Source organism: Xyrauchen texanus, chromosome 8 (genome assembly GCF_025860055.1).
Source record: "Xyrauchen texanus isolate HMW12.3.18 chromosome 8, RBS_HiC_50CHRs, whole genome shotgun sequence".
NCBI classification, from domain to species: Eukaryota; Metazoa; Chordata; class Actinopteri; order Cypriniformes; family Catostomidae; genus Xyrauchen; species Xyrauchen texanus.
In genome coordinates, this window is record NC_068283.1 from 28,235,029 (window position 1) to 28,251,582 (window position 16,554).

General features: G+C 41.4%; 1 protein-coding gene across 1 annotated transcript in view; it reads right to left on the bottom strand.

Moving 5' to 3' along the window:
• Positions 1–4,400: 4,400 nt before the first annotated feature.
• The window catches only part of LOC127647520 (voltage-dependent T-type calcium channel subunit alpha-1I-like), a 175,558-nt gene continuing 163,404 nt past the window's right edge, over positions 4,401–16,554 (bottom strand). Inside the window, exons 31-35 of the mRNA XM_052131796.1 lie at positions 16,227–16,373; positions 9,802–9,939; positions 8,668–8,821; positions 8,187–8,413; positions 4,401–7,848 (exon numbers count right to left, since the gene is read on the bottom strand). Of these exons, the coding sequence (XP_051987756.1) occupies positions 7,246–7,848; positions 8,187–8,413; positions 8,668–8,821; positions 9,802–9,939; positions 16,227–16,373 (1,269 nt within the window). The 3' untranslated portion in view covers positions 4,401–7,245. The remainder of the gene's footprint in view (positions 7,849–8,186; positions 8,414–8,667; positions 8,822–9,801; positions 9,940–16,226; positions 16,374–16,554) is intronic.

Here is a 16,554-nt window from a genome sequence, read left to right on the forward strand (position 1 = left end):
TTTTGCAGTTCTTGAGGTTTCTTCAGGTTTGATGATGCTAAATGTATAACAGCTTGTATTGGTAAGTTAGGTTTGAAAGAGGACAATAAATTAATTATCATTTCCATTAGCAGTCTATTAAATATTCATCAACTTACACTTAAAACAGAGATGTAAGTCAAACAGTTAATTCAATGAACTGAAATTGAACTTGCAAGCTCTCAGAAACATGAATATTGATGGACATTACCACACAAAAAAATATTTTTTAACGGACCTCAAAAACGCAGGACTGGGAAAGGTCATACAATGCAAGCTTAATCCTCTTATGTACAAAAATCTGCGTAGTAATTAACAAGACACTCTACAGTCTACAGAAAAAGTTTAATATGCTCTATTTCCAGAAGTTTGTAATTTGACCACTTCTTATATCTGATGGAAAAAATATAAAACAAAGAGCTCCAAATTCAGATGTCGTCTTTTAATATACTATAAGATTCAACTTTATTGTCATTGTGCAGAATACAGGTACAGAGCCAATGAAATGCAGTTGTTTTCACATATCCCAACTAAGCTGGGGTCAGAGCGCAGGGTCAGCCATGAAACAGCACCCCTGGAGCAGATAGGGTCAAGGGCCTTGCTCAAGGGCCCAACAGTGGTATCTTGACAGTGCTGGGGATTGAACCCCCCAACCTTTCGGTCAGTAACCCAGAGCCTTAACTGCTGAGCCACCACTGGCCCCATACTGAATATCAGTACTGAAATCTAAGCCTAGCACATGGACCACATACTGGGCCAAATATTGTACTAGTATTAGCAAGTGACAGACCAATCTGCATCAAAATTATGGATAGTTTGAGTACCAAAATATCGTCTTTATTTTGCTATCCGAACTATGCACAACTATGAGCATAGTTGCATTTTATTATTTGCATAAAGTATTTTCCCCATGGCCACAACTGTAGAACACATCAGAACAGATGTGCCACCCATTTTTGAATTGCAACCTACCGGTTTGAAACCCCTGGTGTTGAGCACCTCAGCATGGCTCCTCATGAGGCAGAGTGACAGCCAAATCAGATTATTCTCAGTCTTTTTGTTTTGCTGCTTTTATCTCTTTTTCTCCTTATTTTTCTTATCTACTAAAAAAGAGGTGGAGCTTAAGTAACCGAGCCCGAACAGCATGCCAAAAGCGATTTTCTTTGTGTCACATTGAGGAAACTGGTGTTTGAGTGTATGTAAGCCGGGCACCAAATTTCAGGTGTGTGAGGTGGTGCACTCTGAGAGGATATAGTGCTCATGCCTTGATTTAGACTGCCAGACAAATCAAATGAGAGGTATACTGGAGAGAGAGAGAGAGAGAGAGAGAGAGAGAGAGAGAGAGAGAGAGCGAGAGAGACCTACTTAGAGCAACACTTGAGTACACCAATCCGCAATTTAGTCCAAAAATAAAACACCTCAAAACCATGTTAACCATTCTTTCTTCTTTCTATTTCAAAAGGTATTAAAAAGGTATACATAATGGGGACAAATTAAAGGCCATACAGTATGCCAAAAGGGTATCTCTCCCATTGTCCTATCAAAAGTGCCCTTGTCATTAATGAAGATATTTTTTGTCATTAAGTGGTTGGATCACCATTATTTTAACTGTATGACTTTCCTTCATGATTAGTGCTTGCTTTATTCCAGCAAGACCTGTAGAGAAATTGCTCAAGCTCTAGATAAAACACTGATACAGCCATGATGTCAGAGGTTTTCCATACATCATACATACTGCAGTTTTTAGATAAGGATGCTTCAGCAGAGCTTATATGAGACAAATATAAATTATATGACCTCTAACTTTCCAGACAACAAAGAAAGTAATACTTTTGCGATTGGCCAGTATTTGTTTTAATTCTGTGATCGTGCCTAGCTTCAGGGCTAATCTTTTTTTAAATTGCAGCACACACAAAATCACATACATTGCTCAATGAGCAATTGCTCAGTCCTCAAAGCATGACATTGCAGCCACTAGAGGGTGAATTATTGGCAATTATAAGCATTCACAAATTACATTTTCAGACATGGTGTAATTTAGATGAATATGCCATTTGTTTTAAAAAAATATAATATTTCATGTGTATGAATTAAGGCATCCATTTTTAGGAGTCATTATGTTAGTAAGTCTGACTTGCTCTACAGTTAGACAGAGAGGACAAAGATACTGCTAATGGATTTAAAAATTAATTAAACAAATAAAGATGAAAATACACATCTGAGTATACTTGATGTAACATGAGTTGCGAAAGTCAGGCGGTGTGTGGAGCGATGGAGATAGTTTGAGCGATTTTGTGCTTTCTCAGTGTTACTCACTCTCAACATGCACACTCTCCAGGTACTTTCAGCCTCTCATCAGTCACTCATCTGAGCGCAGTTTTGTGAGCACCACAATTCAAATGATTGTTGGTGATTCAAGACTGATGATGTTGGTGCCAGATGGGCTGGTTTGAGTATTTCTGTAACTGCTGATCTCCTGGGATTTTCACACAAATATGTCTCTAGACTTTACTCTGAATGGTGCCAAAACAATAAAACATGGAATGCCTTGTTGATGAGAGAGGTCAACAGAGAATGGCCAGACTGGTTCGAACTGACAACAGTAACTCAGATAATCGCTCTGTACAATTGTGGTGAGAAGAATATCATCTCAGAATGCTATTTTGAGATGCGGATTGGCACTTTATTGGAGGCAAAATGGGGACCTACACAATATTAGGCGGGTGGTTTTAATGTTCTGACCAGGGTTGGGAGGGTTACTTTTGAAATGTATTCCACTACAGGTTATAGAATACATGCTGTAAAATGTAATTTGTAACGTATTCAGTTAGATTACTCAAGGTCAGTAATGTATTCTAAATACTTTGGATTACTTCTTCAGCACTGGTTGATTTTTTCACTTGTTTTGACTATAAATCTCTGCCAGTACAGTAAGATGAAATACACATTTTAAAATAAGTTATCTGAAAAACCTAAATATCTTATGCAGTGTTGTTTCTAAATCAAGATCAGTCAAACTGATAATTTTTTAAGGATTTTTAGATATTTTTACAGGAAAACAATGCAAAAATTTATATCAAGAATACTATTTTTGCCCTAATATCAATGGTCTTTCTAGAAAAAAGAAATTATGATTGTGGCAGCGGGGGCGTGGTCAAGCACCCGTCCGGGAGAGGAAAGCGGTAAGAGCGCTTACACCTGAGCTAAATTATGCCTAACACCTGTCTCTAATTCCAGTGAGCACGAGGAGAGCGGCATAAAAGCAGACACAGAGCCTCCAGTCGGGAGAACCCGACAAGCCAACCCAGTGTGCTTGTGTTCTATTCTATTCTATTCTATTATATTATATTATATTATAGTGTATCTTTGTAAAGTGTTGGGAGAAAGACGGCAATTAAAGCCTTACCTTTTAGTTGGAGCCTTGTTTCCTGTCATCCTTCCCGTGAGGGTTGTTACAATGATATAACGTGAATTTTCTTGATAAAAAATATGATCGTGTCTGGTAACATGTGCATGTAAAATGGCTAGAAACAACATTTCAGCTTAGCGTAAATCTGACAATTTACACAAGGTTTATTTCTATATCTTCTGCTCCAAACGTACTTCTCTGTCTGCTTGTATGAATGTAACACATCATAAGAAAGTGTTTCACCGCTGTTCAAATGCACTTTGTATCACATAGCCTAATTTATGTATAAATGTTTTCCATCAGAAAGGACTAAATATTAAATGAAACAAATGACAATAAAATGCAAAGTAATCTCTTCAGTAATCAAAATACTTATTGAATGTAACTGTATGTAGCTGTATTCTAATTACAAATTATTTAAATTTGAACTGTAGTGGAATACATTTATTTATATTTTGTATTTTAAATACATAATCCTGTTACATGTATTCCGTCACTCTCCAACCCTGCCAAAGACATACTAGCATGTCTACTGTCTGAACCTTTCCTGTCTCTACCTTCATCTCTACCATCTTCAATTTGCCAAGAGCAAGGCTGCATTGTGTTAAATGTATAGATTGACCGATATAGTTTTTTTTAACAGCCCTTAACAATAATATTACTTTTTTTTTTAAGTGTCCAATAAGACAGATTTGTATTTTTGTAAATAAATAATTTTTTCATTATTTTTTATTGTTTTATTTCTGCTTTTTGACACAATTATAACTACATCTTTGGTCACTGACATCTGAGTGAGAACAGCCTACATTATGAGACTAATATTGTGTTGAATAGTAATGAAAAGTTGAATAATTTATGTAAGAATCACATTAAAATATTAAGTTACTACACCAGTATACACCGTTGTTGAATACACAGCATTTTAATGGAATTGTTGGGTGCTATTTTTAGAGACCTACCAGAGGGAGCCATTTATCATTGTATTTTATTGGTAAAAATATCAGTCAAACTGATTGTCTGTCTATTTTTATTGCTCTATTTTTTTTTTTTTTCATGGGCAAATCAAAGTATTGTCCTCATGAATCACATTATCTTAGCCAGCACAGGTTAGACTGGAGCCAACAGAGCAAATCAAAGGACAGTTCCAGCTCAAAATGCACGTGACGACAACTGTCACACATGAAACTTAGTCTCTAATCAATAAAGCATGGTTACTGGGGAATGTGTGTTTTACATCAATACAGACTCAGCTCTTAAACAAGGAAGACCTCAGAGGTAGGGGATAAAAAAGAAATGAAACCTCAAATACTCTAAAAATGCATGTATGTATCTTTGTCATTGGCCATAGAACACATGCAATTCAATATACAAAAGGATATGTACATATGTTCAATCCAGTGACAAGACCCATCGAGTCACCCATCGCCACTCTATCCTGTTAAACATCAAACATACATGAACATTTCATAAACATGAAATTATATTTAATATCCGTATCCATTCCTTACGCTTTATACACTTTCAGCCATTAATGACAAACTGTATATAAATGATTATGAAGCGATTAGCTTTCAGTTCACCTATTACTGATATCAAACCGGCCACCGCTCATATTTTGTTATAATGAAGATCCACAGATGTAAGCTTATTAGTGTTAAATGTAGATTCAAAATGAATGAACATTAACATTTAACATATAGCCGTCCAGTGATCTGTCCTCATGAGGAAACAGAGCATTCAGGAGTGGTATTTTCCAAAGCCCTGAGTTCTCAATGACTTAATTTGTTCATCTGAACCGTTGGCAGCCAATCTATCAAAATTTTTGAATGGTTAAAATGTGATCAGCCCTCAAGTTGTGCAGGTATTGTTACTTAGGCTAGTAAACAAGGGTAAATATTCCATTTGAAAAATACAAATAAAATCACTTTGACATCATTATGTATATTTGGGGAAAACAAAGCTACTGTTTATTGCTGTAGTGTCAGACTAATTTTTAAAGTCTTGTGCACTAATAGCAAATTGTCTTGTAAGATACAAGAACAGAGTAAGCCCTTTGTTATTGTGTTTTGCTAATAATTAAGCATTCCTTAGTTCAAAACAGTTACTTTGATGAGCGCCGTGAGCGGAATATGTAAGATTAAAATGACAATTCCACACTTCCTGACAGTCCTGACAAAGCGACAACACAACTGATGTAATGTACAGAGATCCTATCATCATGGATATATGATCAATACCACTCAAATGACAGTGAAGTTCAACAACAGGTCAAGCTAAATTTTTATATTCACCTGGATTTTATAAAAAGAAAACACATCGGGGGTACTAAATACTAAGGCAGACTAAACTAAGAATTACTCTTGAATATCTGGAGTCTCATAGCTACAGTTTTTTAAAAGATGCTCCATTTGCACATAAACAAAAATAACCAACTGAGTCCACGCTAGATGGAATAAACAGCAAACAAGTGCTTTTTTTTTTTTTAAAGAGGAGGAATAATAAATAAGAGATGTCCTACTGTATTCTGTTAACCATGCTGAAGAAAATTAATGTACAAATAATTGATTCCAATTAACCTAATTATGTCAAAATCAAAGCTAAATATCACCGTCTTGCATTTTCCTCATCTGACATGTGATTCAAGGGCCAAAATACAGTAGAGGCTCCTGGGTCCTTGTAGAAATGTTTAGATATTATGGCCTATTCATAACCCTTTGTGTCTGGCTGTTTTCATCCAAGAGAATCCCAAGAGTAAATGTAATCCACAGTTTTTGGATGTTTCTGCTTCTTTTTTTTTCTTTTTTTTTTGCTTGGTCCTGTTCATCTGAGCATATTATAAAACCAAAATTATAAAAATGGAAGCCACTTGCAGGGAATAAAGTCACATGAAGAAATGGGTAGTGGGGAGGACAAAGTGACCACAATATGTGTATCACTTACTCCTTAGTCCAGAGCATATCGATAAAAAAATATCGGAGTGAAAGCCTTACTGCTTTCATCCAGCATTGACATCTTCTTGTGGTCTTAAATTTGATAAATATGACTCCATCATGCAAAGGACTGTTATTTGTCTCTTTGTCCATATTTGCTTCGTCTCCTAATGCAAATGATAGGAGATTACATAGTTCTACATATGCCATTGAATTAAATATATTAACAATAGCCAAACAATAAAAACAATCTAAACATAAATAAATAACCAGACAGACAGAAAGATAAATCTATCTCTCCTCAACATTAAAGAGACAAACAATCTAACTGACATCTGAACACATAACCTATAGCCTATAAAGAATGTGTATCCTAAAAAAAAAGTTAACATCCAAACCCCTCTTTGAAATATAACTGCATGTACTCTCTTATAAAGAGTACCCTCTTTATAAAGAGCCTTGCCACATTCATCTTTTCAGTTCCTCTCTATACATACTTTTGTATTTATTTTATATAACTTTTAAAATAATCCACAAGAAAGCAGCCAATCTCTCACTGAATCCAGCATATGGACAGCTTTGCCTGTACTGGATGTCGTCTCCCTGTCATGATCCTTTAGGTTGCACAGACAGCTGTTTGGACAGTCCCTTCTGTCACTAGTCATGCACTGAGGGGCTGAACTGCTTCTCTCGATTCCTTCCATTCAGTTTCTCTGCAGTCCTGAAACCAGTGTCATGAGCAGATACAAAATGTTAACAGGTCACAGATGAAAACAGGGAAATAGAGAGATTTTTTGAGATGCAATGCCACATGTCAAACTCCTCTCTGAAAACAACAGAGAGATAGAGTAGTGGGCCTTGGAAATAACTAACACTATCTAGAGAGTTTCATCTATTTTTTCTGGAGCCCATGACTGTTACGTGGCTTGTGCTTTCCCCGCCTTTTCCCTGTGTTGCTTCCGACTGATGCGCTCTTCCTCTATTCTCCCTCTCTTTCCACGACCTTGTGAGATTACCCTGTGGATCTTTTGCTAAAGCTTGTCTCCCCTCCATTTGTTGGGTTGTGAGAGTCATTTGGTCTAAGCTGTCAGTGCTGTTGCACTTTTTCACAGATGGGGGCACTAGAGGCTGAAGCAGCGATGTGAGCGACATGCTACTCGGCGTCCCAGAAAGCGATTGGTTGTCGCATGTCTGGTTTAAGCTGCACCGTACCATCCCTATATTCTCATTAGAAGGATCTGAGTTGCCAGAGCTGCTCTTGCTGCGCTGGTGCCCCCTTGTGGTATGGAGGTTCTGTGCAGCTGGATGACTGGGTCTCAGGGTCTCGGTGGAGAGGCTGGTTCGCTCATCAAGGAGCGTGTCCAAGAGGGGCACAGGGAGGTCAGGGTTTTGAGGGGTAGATACAATGAAACTGAGCCCTTCTTCCATGGTCGTTGGTAGGCTGCCCTCCGAACTTCCTGTAGCCAAGGAGGAGTCACTGTGTGATGGATACTAAAAACAGAGAGACACAGAGTGTTTAACAGTAACTTGGTATTGAGATGGAATAACAATATCTCAAAGGTTTGGTCTGGTATGATATTCAGAAAACTCTAATCATAATTTATGTAATAATTTAAATAATTTAAAAAAATACTTGGGCCTCTGCAGATTGTGTATATATTTAATAATTTCAGTGTTTGATTTAAGGACATTTTTGTATGATAAATAATTTTGTGTTTGGTCACCACTTGATCTCCAGTATAAAATTTGGGTCCTGATGCTAAGCAGTTGAGAACCACAGATCTAAACCAATGCATAAAATGTACATTTGTACATGTGTAAGCTCATACTTGTGTGGTGAGTAGTCTAGTATTGGCTCCAGGAGAGCGCAGAGAAGCCCATGAGGCTGGGGAAGTTAGTCTGAGACCTCTTGGTTTGTGTCCCGGTCGGCCCCTTGGTGGAGCAGGGAGGGCCGCGGCTGCTGGATGGAAGAATTCAGCAGGGAGACGAATGGGAGATGTAGAACCACCAGAAACTTCTGCATCCTCCTTATTACTGCTGCTACAGGGAAGTCCACCTTCACACAAAGACAGGGGACAGGGTATTCCAATTTGTCATTGCAAGTTAGTTAGTTTTTTGTGTTCTTGTTTTCACTCTGGCTGTTAGTTTAAATGTAGTTTTCATTTTATAATGTGTATCGAAATTAAAAGAAACTAAATGTCATGAAAATGTATTCTAGACTAGCTTAATGTTAGTTTTTTTTATTTCATTTAACGAGATGTTTTAACCATAAGAGCAATTGCCTGCAGTGCTGTGAAGGAGCCATATTACCTATGCTGTGACGAGCAGGTGTGTTGTGATGCTGGTGTGGAGAAGCAGCCCCAGGACCTGTCATCCCTTGTTCTGCCCCAGCGCTGTGAACCCGAGAGGGTCGTCGCAACCTGCTATGACCTTCTGAGTTTAGGCTACCATCACAACCCCTTTCCTGAACAGAAACATCGCATGTTAGAGCTTTCAGGATCCTGGGGAGACATTTGGCTCTCTGAAGCCTCAACATTTACAATATGTCCACAGGGTTTCATGGTAAAATTAACCCCCTGCATCCAGGGCTATTCTTTACAACAGTAAAACTAATTAAGGAATGATTAGGCTCTGCTGGATATACAGAGCCATCTGCGCCATATATTCTCCTGCCTCTTTTTACTGTGTCTCTAACAAATAGCTGGAGATGTTCAAAGACAGGAGAGGAATTAGGCTAGTGGATTTGCAAAGCTTCCGCTTCTCCCTGTAAAGAAACACATGCCCCAGGAGGCTGCAGGATTTAGATAAACTGCTTGCTTAGTTATTTGATTTCTTCTTATTAGTATGCGTTTTTGGTTGTTCTCACTGATTATAGTTCATTAAAGGCTCATAGCATGAGATTTAAGAGATTACAGCAGTTTATAAAGCAGATAACAGATCATAGAATTTAAGTGAAACACTTTACAGGTACATATGTTTCATTTTGGTAGGAAAATAAAGTCTCCTAGTAAAACAGAGTTGGATGCTGAATGTTCAGCATCACAATCAATGGGTATATGCCAAAACAATACAAAACCAAACCAAAATAAACAGGTGGGAACTGGGAAAGGTTTCTAATGATTAAAACTATTTAATGAAAAAAAAAAAAAAGATCAGAATGAAAAAGAACAAAATTTCTTACTCAATGTGAAGAATTGTTTAATTTAAAATCATGTCCTGAATATTTGGACCTGTCAAAAGACATATATGCTTCTCATTTCATTAAGATTGAAAAAATCACAGTGAACAGTCACAGTTGTATCAGAAAATGACACATAATTTTAAAGATCTAAAATAGATCCAAACGTCTTAAATTTTTAGTAAGGACACTTAGATGATTGCTTCAGATCTGTAGGCGTGTGTTATTCAGGAATGAAAAAATCATCTTCATGAGAGAAAGTTCACCTTGCCCTCCTTGGCAGCCAACTGGTACATGCTCTGCTCGTCCAGACTGAGGTCATCAGGCAGTGCTGGAGAGGATGACTTATCTGAGAGCTGCTCTGACCTCAGAGATGCCTGCTCCAGTTCGGCCATGTGGATCTGCTGTGGGTCACAATTTATAGCACCAAATTGTGAGACAGTTTTAATAATTATAAACCTTTCTTAGTAATTTAATTTATGCAGTCTTTTATTATGTGCCACTCCAATAGCTTTAAAGAGTAGACATACAACTGGCTTTAAATACTAAAACTATCAAAAGAGCTATTCGATTGTCATGGTCAGCATTGTTCATAACAAGGCAATGATGTCTTTCCAAAAATAAATATGTGAGAGAAGCTCAGATTCAAACAGAGTGCGAAGTGAGAGAAGAGCTACAAAAATCAGAGATGGATGGAAAGCAGAGACAGGGGAGTAGAAACAGACTGATGGACTGACATGATTGGCAGCTAGACAGAATGGAGTACTGACAAGAGTGGAGGTTACTGCATAAATTACTTCTTTCCTGAACTGCGCCTGTCCTGTCTGTCACTGTGATGAACACAACCATTGGGAGATGGTGTGAACATATTTTTTTTTTTTAACATAAAATGAAGTGGTATAGTACAATAACAGATTAGTGGCAGAATAGTTTTTCATATTTGGTTCCCTGTCAAAAAGCTACACTTATGATGCTGCGCTGAGTTAGCGCTTTGGGAACAAATTTAGGTGTGACCAGCTGTGAATATGTGTGCAACACGTCAATGAAAATTGACTGGAATTTATAGCCTCTGCCGGTGATATCATTGAATGCACCTTTAGCAGGGCTATAAATAGATGCGTCACAGGTGAATCGTCAGATCTTTTGTCTTCAGATCACTCTGTGTGTGTGTGCTTCATGAGCCTGTCAGAAACTTTCTACTTTCCTCTGCTAGGAGATTTAGTTAGGCAGTGCGCAGATACCTTTCTCTTCTTTCTCAAAAAAAAAAAGAAAAAAGAAAATGACTGAAAGACAGAGCAAGCGGTGTGTGTTCCCTTGTCTACGCTCTATGGCTGAGAGGGACACACATCAGTTTTGCTTTGTATGTTTGGGGGAAGAGCATGCTGCTCTCGTGTTGGGGTGGGGCGGGTGCGAGCATTGCGATCTGCTCTCAGTCAAAATGTTTCGCACTCGTCTTGCTTACTTCCGAGAGTCAGAGCCCACACTTTAATCGGGGGGTATTCGTATGGATCTGGCTGAGGAGCGAGAGACGGGTCCGTCCCTATCACTCGCTCTCTCCCCAGATCCAGCTGGTCCTACCCGTGATCCTGAAGCACACTCCAGGGCATCTTCGGTTCATGAGGGAGACCTTGAATCTTTTGAGTCTGCAGACTTTGACTTACCCACCTCCGAGCATTCCGGGCATGATAATAAATCATCGGATGAATTACTCAAGGTGATTACTCGTGCGGTGGCCAGGCTTAAATTAGACTTGCCACGCGAACAAGAGACCCCCAAATGCTCCAATTTGGAGGACAGATTTCTGTCTGGTGGCCAGGGGAAGGGAACACTTCTCCTGGCCACCATGAACTCTCTCGTTCATGGAAGAAACCCTATACTTCCCGTGTCTATGTGCCTTCGACGTTGATATATGTCTATATATCCTCGACTATCGTGGGTGCTGAGACATGGGGGTATTCAGTGATGCCGCCGGTTGAAGAGACACTTGCGAGCATAGACACAGTGCCATTGGCTGGTCTATGTCTACTTTAGTCAGCATGGGGAGACACTTATGGCTCAACCTGTCGAGCATCAGAGATAAGGACAAGATAAGGATAAGTTTTCCTTCTTGAAGCCCCGGTTTCACCTTCTGGCTTATTTGGTGATGCTATGAATATAGTTATCACCAGGTTCCAGGAGGCTAAAAATCACAAGGTGGCATTCGGGCAGTTCCTTCCTCGCCGCACTCAGGGAGCAGGGCCATCGGCCACCCAGACCAGCCCCGGTCCTTCTAGAAGGGAGGCTCAGAAACAAAGCATGGCGAGTCGTGCTCCCCCTCGTAAAGACTGGAGACAGGCTCATCGCCCTCAGCAGCCCCCAAAGCAAGACCTCAGGGGAGTAATTTCTAAGAGGAAAAAACCCTGACGGTCTTGCGCCCAGCCTTGTGGGGGTAGCCCCCCTCGGGACGGGGCGCGTGTATCATCCACTTCGACCCTCCCGGTACCCCCACAAAACCTCTCCATTCCCGCCACCTCTGGTGTTTCGGGAGTTAAAGGCTCCAGCGAAATGTTGGATGTACCGTTGCTTCCTACCTTAGTCCAGGACGCGGAACACTCGACATCCCCTCAACAGGAAGTGTCAAAATGAATACCCATCTCAGAGAACCTGGCAGCGTGGAAACTTCTGCCAGGTATTTCTATGTGGGTCCTAAGAACAGTAGAAAAAGACAACAGAATTAAATTTGCTCGCCGTCCTCCGCGTTTCAAAGGCATGGTTTCCACTACCGTGAAACCGGAGCAGACATGTCTACTGTGTTAAGAACTGCAAAATCTCTTGGTCAAATGGGCCATAGAACATGTTCCCCTTCCAGAGAAAGAGTCAGGTTATTACAGCAAATACTTCCTAGTTCCCAAGAAGGGTGGGTGGTTGCGTCCAAGCTTAGATCTTCGAGGCTTGAATCGCTCAGTCAGGGTGCTCAAGTTCAAGATGCTAACTATCAAGACGGTCGTGTCATAAATCCAACATCATGATTGGCTGGTCACGATCGAACTCATGGACTTATACTTTCATATAGAAATTTTGCCACAGCACAGGAAGTTCCTGAGGTTTGCTTTCAGGGGTGAAGCCTTCCAATATCGGGTTCTTCCTTTCAGCCTAGCCCTATCACCCCACACATTCACGAAATGTATGGATGCAGCACTGGCTCTTTTGCGACTCCGAGGCATCCGCATTCTGAATTACATAGATGACTGGCTGATACTAGCACAGTCTCATGAACTGGCAGTTCAGCACAGGGATATTGTCTTTGCTCATCTGGTTTCTCTGGGTCTGAGACTCAACGCCAAAAGAGCGTTCTCTCTCCCACTCAGGGAATTACCTATCTGGGAGTTATATGGAATTCGATCACAATGCGGACACAATTGTCTCCCGCTCGAATCATGTCCATTCAGAACATCCTGAGCAAAGTCAGGCTAGGCCAAGGTTGCACTGTTCATCAGTATCAACAAATACTAGGTCTCATGGATTCTGAGTCCTCGGTTATCCCTTTGGGCATTCTGCACATGAGACTGTTTCAGTTGTGGCTAAAAGCCAGGGGATTTCATCAAAGGGCCAGTCCCCTAAGGCTAATAAGGGTTACGCCCCGTACGCTTTGTTTCCTATGTGGTTCAGACCCCAGTTTCTTACTCTGGGTCCCACTCTAGGTGCGTCTTGTCGTCGCAGGTTGCTAAAGACAGATGCCTCCCTGACGGGCTGGGGAGCGGTCTTAAGTGGTCATCCAGCTCAAGGGGATTGGGAGGGTCATCAACTCGATTGGCACATCAACTGCCTCAAGTTGATGGCGGTATTTCTGGCCCTGAAATACTTCCTCCATTATTTGAGGGGCTGCCATGTCCTGGTGCAGGTGGACAACACAGCAGCAGTCTCTTACATAAATCATCAAGGAGGTCTAAGTTCACATCAGCTGAATATTCTGGCACGTCAGATACTCCTTAGGGCCCAGGGCAAGCTCCTGTCACTATGGGAAGGTTATATCCCTGGATGTCTGAATGTGGGAGCAGATTTATTGTCCAGACAGAAAATACCGACGGGGGTTGGAAACTCCACCCCGAGGTAGTGGAACAAATCTGGGTGAGATTTTACAGGGCAGAACTGGACCCCTTTGCCTCTCAACAGACAGTGCAATGTCCCCTCTACTTCTCTCTGAGTCACCCAGCCCCCCTGGGTCTGGACGCAATGGCACATACATGGCCCAGAATGCGCCTGTATTCGTTTACCCCAGTTTCTCTGCTCCCGGGAGTCTTGGCCAGAGTTTGCCAGCAAGGGTCCTGCCTCTTACTGATAGTGCCACGCTGGTCGAACAGGGTATGGTTCTCGGAGATAATGTCTCTCCTCGACGGCTCGCCTTTGACGATTCCGGACAGGAGGGACCATCTGGACAATATTTCATCCCCGGCCCGAGCTGTGGAACCTTCATGTTTGGCCCCTGAAGGGTACAAATTGAGGGACACTGGGTTTTCACCTGAAGTTATCGAGACCATTCTATGTGCTAGGGCTCCCTCTACTGGAAGATGTTACGCCAATAAATGGGGTGTCTTTGAAAGATGGTGCAGTGCACATAATGCAGATCCAGTTAACTGCCAGATTGCTTCAGTTCTGGACTTTCTGCAGAAAAAATTGTCAGCAGGCACATGCCCCGCCACTCTCAGGGCCGCCATTTTGGCTTGCCACACCTTGATTGACGGGGTGCCGTTGGGGAGACATCCTCTACTCGCTCGCTTCATTCGTGGAGCTATGCAATTGAGGCCTCCTGCTAGGACCAGGACTCCTTCATGGGACTTATCAATAGTCCTTGAGGGTCTGGTTGAGACCCCCTTCGAACCTCTAGAGTCAGCGTCTGATAAACTTCTGACTCTCAAGATGGTTTTTCTTATGGCAATCACCTCTCTAAAAAGAATTGGGGATCCACAGGCTTTGTCTGTCTTGCAAGCCTGCGTAGATTTTGTCCCAGGAATAGCTAAAGCAATTTTGCACCCTCACCCTGACTACCTGCCTAAGGTTCCGTTCGTGACTTTACATCCGGTCAGTCTCAAAGCCTTCTGCTCCCCTTCTGCAGGAAAGACTTCACAGACTTTGTCCAGTCCGTGCCCTTCAGACTTATGTCCACCACACTAGCCAGTGGCGTAAGTTAGGGCAACTATTCATTTGCCATGGGGGCCGTAACAGGGGGGCGGCAGCCACCAAAAAGACTATGTCGCATTGGGTGAGGGATGCTATTGCCCTGGCCTATGAGGCGCACGGTCAAGCTTCGCCAGTAGGTATCAGGGCTCACTCTACCAGTGGGGTCGCTTCCTCTAAAGCCTTGCATTGAGGTGTCCCTCTGCAGCATGTTTGTGATGCGGCAGGCTTGTCCTCTCCGCACACATTCATAAGATTTTATAGTTTGGATGTTCATGCCACTCCGGGCTCTTATGTCCTTGAGTCAACATCAAAAGCTCATGTCTGAGACCTCTCGCACTCATGTGAGCACACTACACAACCGTAACGGGTCCGGACATCCACAGTGCGGCGGCGTGAGTATTCTCGTTCCCAAAGCGCAATCTCAGTGCAGCATCATAAGTGTAGCTTTTTGACAGGGAACATCTCGGGTTACTTAACTGTAACCCCTGTTCCCTGATAAAACCGGAACGAGATGCTGCACTTCATTGCCGCACTGGGATGCCCCAGGACTGGTCTTCAGACAAAATACCTGACAATGCACCTGTGACGCATCTATTTATATCCCTGCTACAGGTGCATCCAATGATGTCACCGGCAGAGCCAATAAATTCCAGTCAATTTTCATTGACGTGTTGCACACATATTACCTAAAGTTGTTCCCAAAGCGCGAACTCAGCGCAGCATCTCGTTCCGCTTTTACAGCTACAAGCATAGTATCAATGACTGACATTCACATTTTATCAAGGCATCTCCACTGTCTCAAGGCCAATCTGGAATATTTCAAGTTATCCATCCTAACATTGAGCTTAATAAGAAGAGGGGGAAAAAACACTTTCCCATGCATTTCTGTTTTCTTTAAATTTTTGCCAATGTTTCAGTCTTCACAGTGGTAAATGTCTCTGATGATTAGACAGTGCTCTGCTCAGGGCATAAGTTTAGTACACTCCCGTTGAGAGTTACAGCTCATTATGTTGAGTCTGTAAAAATCAAAGGCTTTTCTATTTGTATTAAAAAAAAAAAACGTCCTTTTTGTCAGGAAAAATGTTAAAGAAGAAATGTGTAATTCCCGGCCCTCTGACAACAACAAATGGAATTGCAAAAATAATGACGGTTTCCAAAACACTCCCCCCATCTGCCATTTGGTTTAAATAGTCCCGTCCCAAACTCTCGCCATTGGTTGATACAGTGTTGCTGTGTTGGGATGCTCAAACAAACAGAACATTGTTTTGATAGCGTCACAGAGTCACTGTGTTTACACTTTTTCAGGGAAATCAACCTACATATGGTTTACTTATAGCTATCTCTGCTTATTGAGCTGATATAAAATGAAGTATTTAGTTAACTGAAGATAGGATTGATTTTATGGAGTCTAATTATCGCATAAATCATTCGACTGCTTTTTGTCCTGGTATTTTGGTTCATTGTTTTTTATACACATGAGTGCACATGCAACCAACACTTATACAGTCAATTCAGCCTTAGTCTGAAGTAGTACCTCTTGTGGATGACTCCTGCAGTCTTTGCAGACAGGTGGAGAGGAGTAATGATGGAAGACTGAGCCAGACAGGTTGTCAATCATCAGCATCTCTCCTTCAAATGAGTCTTTGATGAGCAGAGAGACACTGTCCAGCCACAGGTTCTCCTGGGACACAAATACGCATCACCAGAGTTAATAACATAGAGATATTACCAATAACTCTCTGTGTTAGTGCAGGGCCATCGATTGGGGGTTTGAGGGTCAATTTTGGGAATTTTGTCCTCAGCCCTTTGATGGGAGCAGCCCACTAGGTCCTAACTAAAACGTGTGAAATAAACGATTTACT